The sequence below is a fragment of the Thunnus thynnus genome, chromosome 10 (genome assembly GCF_963924715.1).
Source record: "Thunnus thynnus chromosome 10, fThuThy2.1, whole genome shotgun sequence".
NCBI lineage: Eukaryota > Metazoa > Chordata > Actinopteri > Scombriformes > Scombridae > Thunnus > Thunnus thynnus.
Window position 1 is genome coordinate 21,762,097 of NC_089526.1, and position 13,316 is coordinate 21,775,412.

The following is a 13,316-nucleotide window of genomic DNA, read 5'->3' on the forward strand; positions in this document are numbered from 1 at the left end:
CCCTCTCTTCTCTCCGTCTGGTGTGCTGAAGAAGGGGTTGGTTCGATGTGTGTTATGTGACAAAAGACCGCCCAACCCCGCCTCGTAGAGAGAGAGAGGGAGAGAGACAGACAGACAGAGAGAGAAGGAGAGAGGTGAAAGCGCGGAGCATAGTGTTTTCTCACACCAGCCTTCATGATGTGTCCGAGGGACATTTCCCTGTTTGTGAGCCTCTCAATGAGACAGGCTCAACCGCTGAACATGGTCTTGTTCAACAATGTGTCCAAGATACATGACCTGGGTCAGCTACCACCTGTAGGCAAACAACCATTAATTAAGACAATTATGCATTAGGCTTCTTAACTCTAAAATATACAGTTCACAACATATACATCCTACTGTGTCAGCCTGTAAAGGTGGATCTTTAAGTTTAGGTGGGTTTATTCCCCACTAGCCTACATCTTCCATATACATTATAAACATTAAGTTATGCATCATCTGAATTACGCTGGCAAGTGTTTTGGTCCAGATTCTCCCTAATCGGTGTTATAGATGTGCACCATTCATAACCTCAAACCAGTCTGTGTGTACAAGTGGACAGAAAAGGGGGGTTGATATATTTCTTTTATTCAGAATTGCCACGGCAACACAGTGGTACAAACTGTACTCAAAGTTTCCATATGGTAAAGTACACTTCCCATACAGCTATATGTTAATGGCATACACATGGGCTGGTGGTGAGCGAGTAGAAAAGGGGGTCCATAACATAAGCCAGTGTCTCTTTAAAAAAATTCAAGTTTCTTGTTGTATTCTGGAATGAGGTCAGACACGAGGCTCCTCATTGCACGCGCTGATTATTATTAGATTCCATTTTCGCCAATCAGAGCCGAGAGGGGCGTGAGTTTGGCACAGAGGCAGGGTAGCGACAGCGTCCCATTGGTGGATTTTTATCGCCGTTGTATCTCGGGAAGGGATAAATGCAAGCAAGGGGGGCCGGGACTGGAGGGCTGCTTGAAACTCGACTGCAGGTCTACAGATGGAAGGCGGACAGTGTAACTCGCTGTAGGTTCCTTTTTTTTTCCTCCCCAGCATGCATGGCTTTTGTTTCTAGGAGAGGGGGACAGGGCTGATGCAGAGAAAAGCACTTACCACTGTACTTGGGAGCCCTTTGTAAATGCCCGAGCGCACAGTGTCGCACTCAGTCTGCGCTCTGCAGCTGCATAGACTATGTTCAGTCACCACCAGGCTGAATTGATTTTATAACACAGAAGGAAGAGACTGAGAGACTGATTACAGGGTACCTACACATTGGAGAGTGGGCTATGTCGGGCTGTTTAACACTCACAGAACCTGGAAATTAAACTTTTTTTATTTTATTTTATTTTTTTACACACCTAGCCTTTTTAAGGCTACACTGGACTGAACTGTTCACGAGTTTACTGTACATCTCAGGAGTGAATTATTTCTTGCGCCTTTTTTACTCAGCTCAAACTGTGAAGAGGGGGAAAAGAGCTGAGTTTGCTTTAAAGTGAATCGGAGGACCGAGAACAGAGGGAGAGAGAAAGAGCAAGTACTTCGCTCTCCCACATAACTGGGCAGCATGGTGCAGAAAATGAGCCACACAGAGAGCACCGCCGAGGCGCTGTCCTTTTTCGCCGGGGACTCGAGCTCCGACTCCGGGGCTTGCATGGACCTGGACCCGGCAGCCTCGCCTCTCTCCCCGGACTCCTCAGCCTCTTCGACGGCCGGAGACAAACTAGGCGAAAACCCGGCATGGTGTAAAACTCCCAGCGGTCACATCAAGAGACCCATGAACGCCTTTATGGTGTGGTCACAGATAGAGAGGAGGAAGATTATGGAGCAGTCTCCTGACATGCACAACGCCGAGATCTCCAAAAGGCTGGGGAAGCGGTGGAAGCTGCTCAGAGACAGCGATAAGATCCCCTTCATCAGAGAGGCGGAGCGGCTCAGACTCAAGCACATGGCGGACTATCCCGACTACAAGTACCGGCCGAGGAAGAAGGTAAAATCAAGCGCCTCAAAGCCGGGCAGCAATGGGGACAAGGGAGAGAAACTCAACAGTAGCTCTAACAACACCAGCACTAAGTCATCCTCATCTTCGAGGAAGAATGGATCCAAATCACCCAGCAGCAGCAAAACCCACAAATCACTTTTCGGGAGCAGCAGCAGTAGCACCAAAGCATCACCGTTTGCCTCTGAGCACTCATCAGAGCACCATCACAACTCTCTCTACAAGTCAAAATCTGTCTCCTCAGCAGCCAAGCAGATACCGGATGGCAAGAAGCCCAAGCGGGTATACGTCTTCAGCGGCAGCGCGGCCGGCTTGAGCGTCAGCCCCGCGTCCTCCGTCGCGGTCCCGGCCAGCCCCACGCTCAGCAGCTCGGCGGACTCCAGCGACCCGCTGAGCCTGTACGAGGACGCGGCCAGCGGCAGGGAGGAGGGAGGCGATTCCCCCGGCAGCAGCGGCAGCCTAGGCGGCTCCTCGGAGCGCCACGGCGGGCACACATACAGCAGTCGGCGGGCTTCTTCACCTACTCCCTCCGGCTCTCACTCCTCCGCCTCGTCCTCCTCCTCGTCCTCGGAGGATGAAGAGTTTGAGGACGACTTGCTCGACATTAACCCGAGCCCCAGCTTTGATAGCATGTCGTTGGGGAGCTTTGGCTCCTCGGTGCTGGACAGGGACTTGGATTTGAACTTTGAGTCCGGCTCCGGGGGTTCCCACTTTGAGTTCCCCGACTACTGCACGCCCGAAGTCAGCGAGATGATCTCCGGGGACTGGTTGGAGTCCACCATCTCCAACCTTGTGTTCACATACTGAGTGAGCAAAAGGTAAAAAAAAAAAAAAAAACTACAGGTAGCCTAGTGTCCTGCAAGCAAAAATATGACCACAAACAGAACGAGGGGGTCTCTGGTGCAGTGGGCGTAATAGTTTGTGTTCTAACTATGCCAGACTAGTAAAAACCCACTAAACTAGACCCCGTCCCTTCTCGCCCATATAGGCAAGAGCTGCAAGTCCTGGGAAAGCTAAACTTTAAAGCGAATATCTTGCTTTTTGCAGGCTACTTTTCTTTGGATGTGTGGACTGTGGGACTTGGTACAACCACGAAAGTGGAGGGAGTGCAAAACAAGAGAAGAGAAGGAGAGAAAATGAAAGACTGGCTGAGTTTCCTGTTAGTGAAACGCTCAGTCCTGGACTGTTTTGAACTGAACAACTTAACTGTGATTGATTTGCACGTTATGCGGTCCGCCGTTCACTTAATCAATGTTGTTGCTGATTTTAGAAAAGGGACATTTCACAACTTTTTACCGTTCGCCAAGTGAATTTCACCACTAAAAAGGTACAGAAATAGGACTGTCGTGCGACATTTTTACTGTGGTGTGTCACCGAGAGGGATTTTTAATGAAACCGAGGTGGGTTGATGTTTTTTAAAAGTCGAATATTTTCTCAAAAGCAAAAAACATGTTAAGCATGATAGCCTACTTTGTTCCTATCTTGTGCTGAGATTTTCTGTGAGACTGTCAAGCAGTTTAAAAACTAGTATTAGGGTTATTTAAATGGATAGGTGGCGCTCGCTTCGGTTCTTCTCTTTAAAAAAGGACATTGAAATAATCACCAGCTGTTGTAATTTTTCAAACTTCAGGATTCAGACGCAACTTCAAATCTGTGCTGAACTTTATACATGTGTTCTCTGCGATTCAGGACCAAAATTCTTTAATGTTAATTTCAGATGATAGCTATAGAGAAATCCTCACCGATTTTTTTTCATCCTCTGAGCTTTGTTTTGTACATGTATTCAGATGCCATTTTATATGGGATGTTGTATTTATATACTGGGCCAAGCATTTTTGACTTGATCATTTTTTAATTTCTCGTAGTCCTGTTTTTTTTCTTACACAGTTGTTTGTCAGTATGTCTGTGTCTGTCACATTTCCTTCTCAGGCGAAGGGCTAGAGTTTTAAAAACACACAACTTTGATTTCTTTTTATATTTAAATGTACACACTTTTTGGACACTTAAAAGAGAGGAAACAGTTTGATTATTTTCTCAGTGTATTTTTGTACAAATCTATATAGAAAATGGGGGAGTCAACAATCGGTGTGTGTAGCCTACTATTACAGCTGTATTGGGTTTCCTAATTTTAAGACCCCGGCTGGCTGGTTTTCATGCTGCCTTCAAGTGCTCATGGTAAACTCGTACTTATGAGTTTTTCTTGCCTGATCAAATGTTTTTGGAAGGTGAACCAGTAAAACAGACAATATGACACTGTGGTGGCCATTACTTAATTTTAGAAATTAAAGGCACCAAACTATTTTATACTGTAGTGACAGAACAGAGCAGAGCAGATAATCTGAATCAGGTGTGTAATTCAGTAATTTGGCAAACTTGGTGAGACTTTTACCAGCAAATACTGACAAGACTTATTTTGTCCAATTCCTTAACATCCCCTATTGTCAATTTAGATATACGATACTTAACCACCCAGTTATAAGGATACAAAAACGATTTTTCCCGACAGCACTTGAAAGCAGCACCAGTCTTTGTATCAGCCTACCTTCTACGTTTACAGTGCCAGTCTGCAGGCTCCTTAAAGACACAGGAACGCATTATTTCCGGAGGCTATTCCTGTGGACCATGTGGTTTGAACAGCATCACTCTCTTAATCAGCCACTCCTTTTTGCATTTCCTGTCTGATATCTTGCCTGTGACAACAAATGAGGAGATTGTAGCTTTAAATTTGACTTATTTCTTGATGTTTTCATTAATTGATGTCAAAATTGCCAATCAACCACTGGATTGAACAGGCTATCAATATAGCAAGCAAACAACAAGGATGATAACATCAAGCATATTCAAATTTCTGACTTGAGTTCCGCAACACCTACTTGTACTGCGTTTCTCATTGTATTTGAATATATAATCTTTTCTACTTGTCGGCTAACTATTAGCTAATAATTGTTTTAGTATCTTTATGGCATGGTGAATAGCATTTGTATTTCAGATTCAGGTTATTAGCTGTTGTGTTTTTCAGAAAAAAATGAAAAAATGAGGAAAAACGATGAAACGTGAACTCGATCTTTGTATATTTGACTGTATCATAAAGCAAAAAGATTGTGTGTTTATGTACGTTGTTGCTATCGAGGACAGGCACTGTCTAGAACTGCTATCTTTTACACATCCTTACTTACATTTAAGGTGGTCAGTTCAGGACTCTTTTTTTATATATATATGAAAGCATTTTAAATATATTAACTTTATTTTTCATCCATCCTGTGCAATATGCTGTGTAGAATTATCATTTATTGTCTCTAATCATGCCATAAACAAAGGAACCACCCTTTTTTTGAGACTCAGAGAAAGGGGGGAGAACTCATGCCAGCTAAATTTGTGTCCATTCACTGCCTGTCAGATTGTTGATATAAACTTGTGTACAGAACTTTTTCAAGGAAGGAAATAAATATCAGCTGGAACTGAAACTCTACAATTCTTCTCTTGATTCTTGAACTTTTGATCTCTCTTTGTCAGCAGTTGGCAAAAAGTGATGTGTTGGTCTAGATAATATGAGGTTCCATGGCTAATATCATCTCCTAATTATCATTACCAACTTGGTGTATTGATTAGTTTGTTATTCACCTTTTGGCATTGCTTCCCAAAAAGCTTCAAAGGGACAGTGAGAAATAAAAACAAGAACACACAGGCCCATCAAGGTCTTTTTACTCATCTCACCACTGCACCTGTTTTTTAGTAGCCATTCCATTCTTAATGACAACACATAATACACCTAGGGAAATAAAATGACAAGTAACTGCAAACCATATTATATGAGTTGTTTCCTAAAAGTTGTTAACATGAAATAAGCATCATACGTGGGCTGAGAAATGACTAGAAACTTGGGAGATCTCCATTTTAACTATTGCATTCCAAAAAATAAAAATACAAAACGACTTTTTATAGAGGGACAAATGATTGCAGGGACTTCTCTCTACAGAAAGGGGCTTTGTTTCTCCATACATTCTTCTTAGGACATTCTTTTTACAATGTCTTCTACAATGAGTATAAATAGCCCAAAGTTTAGCATTTGGAAAGCTTATCACTGAGCTATGAAAAGGCATACTGTTACTCTCAGCCACAGTAAAATAGGCAGGGCTGACTCTCTGTTTTATAGCAGCCCCCCGGCCTCTGTAGAACTGAGATGATCTTGATACTGCAAAGCCTCAGGGAAGCTTACAGCTCCACTGTGGAGCCTAGGAATAGATACATGTATATAGACTCAGACAGAGCAAATCAATAAAAATATTTTAACCCTATCGTCACGTGTATTTGATATTTCATGTTAAGCCACCTTAAGGCTTAAGTCAGCAACATGCATTCAAAATGTATCTTAGTAGAGGAGTGTCGATGTGAGACCCGCATGTCTACTGATGATTATATGGCCATATGACATGACCTAGCTCAGAGGTAACTGCGTCTATACAGCCACTATAGATCTGATTCTTGAAACTGTGTTGAACAGTTTTTCTCATCAGGAAGAAACCACATGAAAAGCTGGATTCTTATTAAACATGCATGCATGGCTCTTTAAACAGCCATGCAAAATTGATTTGTGGCTTGAAAGGTTAAGAATTCAAATGCATTATGTATAACGTAAAACTATTTTGGTTTCTGCATAAAAATAACAAAAAGCACATAGTTAAGTCTATGTCTTCCAGTAGACAGAATACACAAGTTGAAATCTCATTAACACTGATGCACATGAATTAATCTGTACATCTGATAATAGTTAATAGTCAAAGACTCATTTGAAGCCGAAAATCCAACATGAAATGTTGACTAATGTGCACTTCCTGTAAGCATTACAGGTGACCAGATGTAGTTCAATGTTAGAGGGCTACTTTGAACACATATTATTGTACTTAACACGTATTGTACTGATACTGTAGCCACATATACATATGTATATATATTACACAGATAATGAGGTGATGGAGGTGAGCAGTTTTTCCACCAACACGGTTTCATAACTAACATGTTTCTTGAGTAACCAGTTATGTTGCTTGCTTAAGTTTTTCTCGTTGGCAAAAATTTCAGCCTGCTAAAGGGTAAATATTGCCAACACTAATTAACTGAATGATAAGGGATAGTGGTGATAAAATCTGTTTATTTTAAAATACACCTCGGGCTTCATCCAAAGCAAACTGAAATTCTATTCTATTCTATTCTATTCTATTCTATTCTATTCTATTCTATTCTATTCTATTCTATTCTAGCCTGTTGTGCTGTATGCTGGCTGTCTGGTGTTCAGACAGTCATGATTTCCCTTCCCCCTCTCCCAGACAGACCTTTATTGTGGGGGAAGGGCTGGTTTAGCAGCAGTCAGCCAAGGGCCCTCCAGCATGCTGACAAGCATGTCTGTCTGTCTACGGTATGTCTATGTGTGTGTGTATGTGTGTGTGCGCATGTGTGTGCGCGTGTGTGTACATGTGGTTAAAATTCTATGCATAAAATAAATCACATGACATGGGTGTCCCCAACAAGTTCTCCAAATGAAACAACACAATACAGACCAGACACTGTATGTCAATGCCACACATGTTGATGTATGAGGAATACATCAAATGACATACAAATGTCTTTCTTTAATTGCTCTTCCTTGTCTCGCATCAGGCTCAGTGGTATAAAAGAGCAATGTGTAAGAATGTAACATCCTTGATTTGAGTACTATCAAGGAGTCTTCAGTATGCACTATGATCCTAGAAGTATGTATTAGTTGTGTGCAACTTCCTTGTCGCAGCAGTGTTCACTATTCTATTCTATTCTATCACCTTAATTAGTTGTGTGAAATTACTATAAAGGTGGCACAGATGTTAGCGTAATTGACTGTGTGGAGCTATTATGTATGGTATAAACATGGTATGGTATAAATGTACAATATGTTTAATGTTGTAATTGGATGCCAAATTACTTTAAGATAGCAAGACTTTAAGTATGTGCTTTTATAAAATTTCAATTATTTCTGCCATACTATGTAATATACATACATAGCAAGCCATTTCATGCTGCTCATTATTTTGTGAAGCTCTCACACATTGTACAGTATGTGGCCAAATGCTTCTTCAGTATATTTTCAATGAGCTCTCTTGAGCATGTCAAATTAGTTTAATTGTCTGTGTGTAATGAGTAGGTTAGTAGCAAGGTATATGTTTCGTAAAACTGTAATGTTAAAATCAGATTCATTTGATTCACCATTGTGTGTGTTAATTTCTCTTGGTAGCATGTGTCCTGATGCACAGTAATGGGTGACAGGAGAGGAGGTAAAGATCAGTGCAAGACACAAAACAGACTGTAAGCTACACATATAATGCATATATGATATACAGTGCATTATCATGGTACAATATATTCAACATTCAGTAGCTACCGTATGTTTAAAAAAGTTCATTGCTAGAATGATTGCAGCCGTGAATGTGCACTAGTGCATTAATCCATTACTGATTTTATGAGGCTGCTATATCTAAACCCTTGCAGCATCACCAATATGCATTTTGTCACAGCTTAATTGGCTGAGTGTAACTACAGACTCTGCACTGCAACATAAACAGCAGTCTTTTCAGCAGGCATTTTGTAATAGGCTACCCCGTGTATATTACTTTATTTCTTAACATACTGATGATAAATATGTATCATGCGTAGGAGATAATATCTTCAGTGTGTGGTATAATCTTGCAAATTTCCTAAGAGCTCCAGCACCTCTATGTGTGTGTTAAGCTTCTCTAAGCTGTATGTAGCCTGTTCAGTGTGCAGTCTCATGCTTGGCTCAGCTGACTCCTCAGTGGGAGATATGCAAGCAGCAGTCAGGGCAGAGCAGAGTGGAGCAGAACAGGCTGACTGCTGGAGTCAGTGGCCCAGTAAAACCACAGCAGGGGGGATGAGAGCTCTGCCGGAGGAGGGGTGGGGGTTATGACTGTATAAGTCTGCCTATCTGTATATGTAGCTGTTCTGCTCTCATCCCAGAGGGGATAGATGGAGTAGTGGTGGTAGTGATGGTATGACTATTTCTCCCCTCTTTCTGTTTTATGCATGTTTTTACCTTACTTCTTTCCTTTTTTGTCTCTACTAAAGCCATGTGTTTTTGTTGTTTTGACCTATGAGCAGTACCATTCCTTTCTATTATTTATCTTTATTTATATATATATATCTGACTGGCGTATGAAAGGAGGACACAGTGGTGGTGGTGTCTGTTATCTTTAGTTTTCTACTGTCTACTTGACTGTCTCAGTCTATATCGGACGTGTCCCTGTAGGATTGCATTCACACAGAACACAAACATCACACAAACAAGAGTACATACAGATGTTCCTGTTTGCTTTCTTGGTTTGTTTTCAGGAGCCAGGTAGTTGTGGGTTAAAGTGGTTCTGCGGTACTTCCTGTGTTTCTGTCTACCTGCCCGTATGTCTGCTAAGAGCAGTGATTGTTGGATTTGAAGAATTACCTTCCTGTCTAGTGGAAGCAAGTACAGCCTAACAGGCAGGGCCACACAGACAACATTTTTACCTGGTTGCTTAAGTGTTTGTGTGTGTAATGCTGCTTATGCATGTCTGTCTTTCTCTGGAGCTGAAAGGCAATGTGCAGAGCTTTTTCAAAAAAAAAAAAATCATGGGTGGATATGAAGAAATTAAATTGACCACATGTGTTCACAACTCTGAGATGCGCTTTGTCTTATTCTGATACAAAAACCTAAAGATCCTTCCCTTTTGATCACGATTTAACCAACGTTTAGGAAATAATAAGGTTTAGCAGCAGGTGTTAACAATAGAATGGACTGATGAAAACAAATAACAATGCAAGTATAAATATAATATATATATATATATATATAAGCTGGATGAATGAAATAATTAAATAATGATTGTGTTTATTAAATTCTCATTACATGTACAAACAGAAAAAGGTATTAGCTGTGAATGAGCAGGATAAATGAAGAAACATTTCTAAACCTTTCATGTCTACATTGATGTCAAATGATGCTTTTCAGTTGTCAAGGTTTCACCTTGCAGCAGCAGCACTGCTTGCTGTCATCGTTTATTTTTATGTGCTACTCTGTGCATTACAACTCAAGGAGACCTTTTTTCTTTTGTCTCTTCCTTTGTTCCCCTGCTGCTGCTGTCCAGACACAATGGTAATCTCCAGGCGGTGCACCCAGGAAAGTTTTTGTCAGCCAGCCTGTGCTATGTGCAGACAAATACTGCAAAGACAGAGTAACGCAGTAATGCAGAGTGTTTATTGTGACCGTTCTAAGTGTTACTTCTAGTAACCATTAGAATAAGAAAGAGCATAAAAGAGCAATAAAAGAGTTCTCATAGGAGAAAAACCTGCAAGATGCAAGATGCAAATAGCAGTGAATAAACACATTAGCCAGATGAATTAAAAAAAACATCAAATGAATAAATGGTAGAATAAATAAAATGAAATAAAATAAAATAAAATTAAAAAAATAAACATTCCATGATAGATAGATAGATAGATAGATAGATAGATAGATAGATAGATCAATTAGTGGAACTGAATAAAGTGATTAAGTTGGTGAGTTTAAATAAATCCTACACCAAACAATAACCTCCATGCTCCATGTTAGTAATGAGGCATATCCTCGGCCCGACTATATTGTTGTGTGCATAGTTGTTTGACTTTGAGAGGGCGGGACTCTTTGGAGAGCGAAATGAACTAGGCGCGGCCAAAAGGAGCCCCATCCATCTATCACACGTGTAGACAAAGGGGGACTCCACAACACAAAGCTAGACGTGCCCTCTCAAACTTTTTCCACGACGCACGGCGACACGCACAGCGCAAGGCACCCCCAGGTGAGTTGTCTCCGAGCGGGATACTGTCCTTGCTTGCACCCCTGGAGCGATTTTCGATTTTATTTCCAGTTAAAAGTTGCTACTGTAGTTGGTGCGTCAGCGCTCAAACTTGAGCACAAAGCAGGAGAGAGAGGGAGAGAGACATAGAGAGACAGAGGTAGCGAGGAGAGAGAGAGAGAGCGAGAGGAGCGGTCCCCTTTTCCTTTGTCTGATGCGGGGCGCTTTGAGGAGAGAACTTGAGGGGATGCTCAGGCACGCATCTTCACAACGCTCAATAATACTCAACATATGATAAATAGAATTAATTGGCAGTGAGCTTTAATTGAGGTGAGATGGCGTTTGTACTGTTGCCGTATCTTTGTCTCTTGGGGATGTTGCGACGCACAAGACAAAGCAGCTGCCTGTCAGAAGTTTGCAGAGAGAAGGACCTTTTACGCACGCTGGAAAAAAGACAAAGTGACAAGTAGTTCATAAATAGTTTGTAAATAGTCTTGTCCTCGTGCAGTAGTTTTATAACAGTGGTATTCGTGGTCTTGCGAAGTTGCCAATGCACTGTGGGAATTCAGAACAATGTAATCAGGTGTAAAGTCTCTAAGAAACAAAACAGTGCCTCAAAATTAAACTTGTTGCACGAATAAGGAATAATCTTTGGAGGCAAAAAGATGTTATGTTATGAAAAGAAAATGAGTTCATCTCGAAAATCACCAGGAAACTTGTTATAGTTTATTGGAAACAGAGCAACAGGTATAAGTCGCTGCAGCTTCTTTGTTACAGTAAAGGCTCCTTTGTTCTCTGTCCATACAAAGAAAACCAGCAAAAAGGAGCGCAAATCCAAAAGGAAACAACTTTTTTGAACGCCTGTAATGATTTTCACGGGATGAAAATTATTTTGAACTTAGTTTTTTTTATATCCAAAGTGTTAAGTTAGCTTTTATTTGCCTTTTTTTCTTTTAAATATATAAAACCGCGGGAGCATCCCAAGATAAATATTTAGTCACTTGAGGTTTACTACAGAGTTTCAATTAGATTTTTCTTGTGTGACTAACATAAAATATTTAAACATTTACATAATCTTTAAAAAACTTTCTTTATCATGTAAAGGTGTGGCCAAATAACTTGTTTGAATTTGCTGCATTCCATTGTACAGTGGCCCTACCCTTAAACTTTTCATTAGGCAACATCTAAGACAAAATGTACCAACGGGATATATTTTTAGTGCCTGAAACGAAATAAATTATGCTTTCTGTAAAATATTTGGTTCTGAATATGTTTAGTTTTAAACTTTTTCAAGACATTTCAAACTCTTACAGTTCGTACCAACTTTTAGACATCCAAAGAAAATCACACCCAAAGAGTTTATTAGTTAATTAGATAGTATGAGGAACTACTTTTCTATATTAATATATTTATGAAGCATTTTATGTTTGTGTTTTTTAATTTTCCTTTTTTTTATTTCAACTATTTTTATTTTCAAATCAATAAGCAATCTGTAACAATGACATGAAGTTGACTACAATCTTTTTTTCTCAATTTCTCTGGGATCTGTTTTTAGGTGGGATTTTAACACCAGATTAACCACCAAAGCGTTTTCTCTTGCGGGAGGTTAAGGAAATGAAAATATGTGGAAAACACATGGAAGATGTACAGAGTCACCTATCAAGCGGCTTTTAGGATTAACAGACAGTGCACTTTTCTTTTGGAGAAGGTGAAGACTCATCTCGTAAGGATTTAAACTTCAGCAGCAGCAGTGCCAGGAGGGATGCGTTTTAGGCACACTTGGAAATCTAAAACTCATGGAGACACTTTGGGGATTATAAAAATGTGCAGTATGTCTCTCCACAAGACGTTTCTCAGCCCAAAGTCACTGGGATAGCAGGATATTGCATTTTTGATCCTCCACGGCCCTCCTCATGGGTAGGTGATATAACTTACTGGGATTGTGACACTTGTTCAAGCACTTTTTCAGAGAGCTGATTTACTCAGTTGGAATCACAGGGACCAGTAGGGTCCCCCAACCACCAGCATTCTCTCTCTCTCTCTCTCTCTCTCTCTCTCACACACACACACACACAGACCACCATAATCACCCCAGTTCAGTTGAATTTTGGCAGAGGTTGTGTTTCTCCTACATTGGAACATTTGAGAATGGCTCTATGTAGAATAATTGTCATACAAGGAAAAATCAAGATAAATTTGATAAAAGTTTATGTTGTGCCACATCTTTATAAAAAAATCATTTGTACGCTCAAAAAAAGTTTGTCTCCGACTTTGGTAGTTTGGAGACCAGCATCTAAAAATGTGTATTTTATCGTATCATGTCAGTCATTAGACTTTACGTCCCAGAAATTAAGTCAATAATAAGCGATTTGGACAATAATTAGGAATGTTTTAAGTGATACAGAAACTTTGTCAACAACTTGCAAGGATGCCTTTTCACAGTTGCCTCGCACTTGGATACA

The 13,316-nt window shown here is 40.6% G+C and overlaps 1 protein-coding gene and 1 long non-coding RNA gene across 4 annotated transcripts in view; both read left to right on the plus strand.

Moving 5' to 3' along the window:
* The first annotated feature begins 964 nt into the window (after positions 1 to 964).
* sox4b (SRY-box transcription factor 4b) lies at positions 965 to 5,475 on the plus strand. Its single transcript, XM_067602098.1, has one exon. It carries the CDS (start codon positions 1,580 to 1,582, stop codon positions 2,816 to 2,818), a length of 1,239 nt encoding a protein of 412 aa, XP_067458199.1. The 5' UTR covers positions 965 to 1,579; the 3' UTR covers positions 2,819 to 5,475.
* Positions 5,476 to 10,712: 5,237 nt separating this feature from the next.
* The window catches only part of LOC137191744 (uncharacterized), a 116,375-nt gene continuing 113,771 nt past the window's right edge, over positions 10,713 to 13,316 (plus strand). The window contains exons 1-2 of one of the 3 annotated variants that reach the window (XR_010930439.1): positions 10,713 to 10,857; positions 12,410 to 12,771. This is a non-coding gene — a long non-coding RNA (uncharacterized lncRNA). The remainder of the gene's footprint in view (positions 10,858 to 12,409; positions 12,772 to 13,316) is intronic. The other 2 variants (XR_010930437.1, XR_010930438.1) reach the window with 2 other exon arrangements.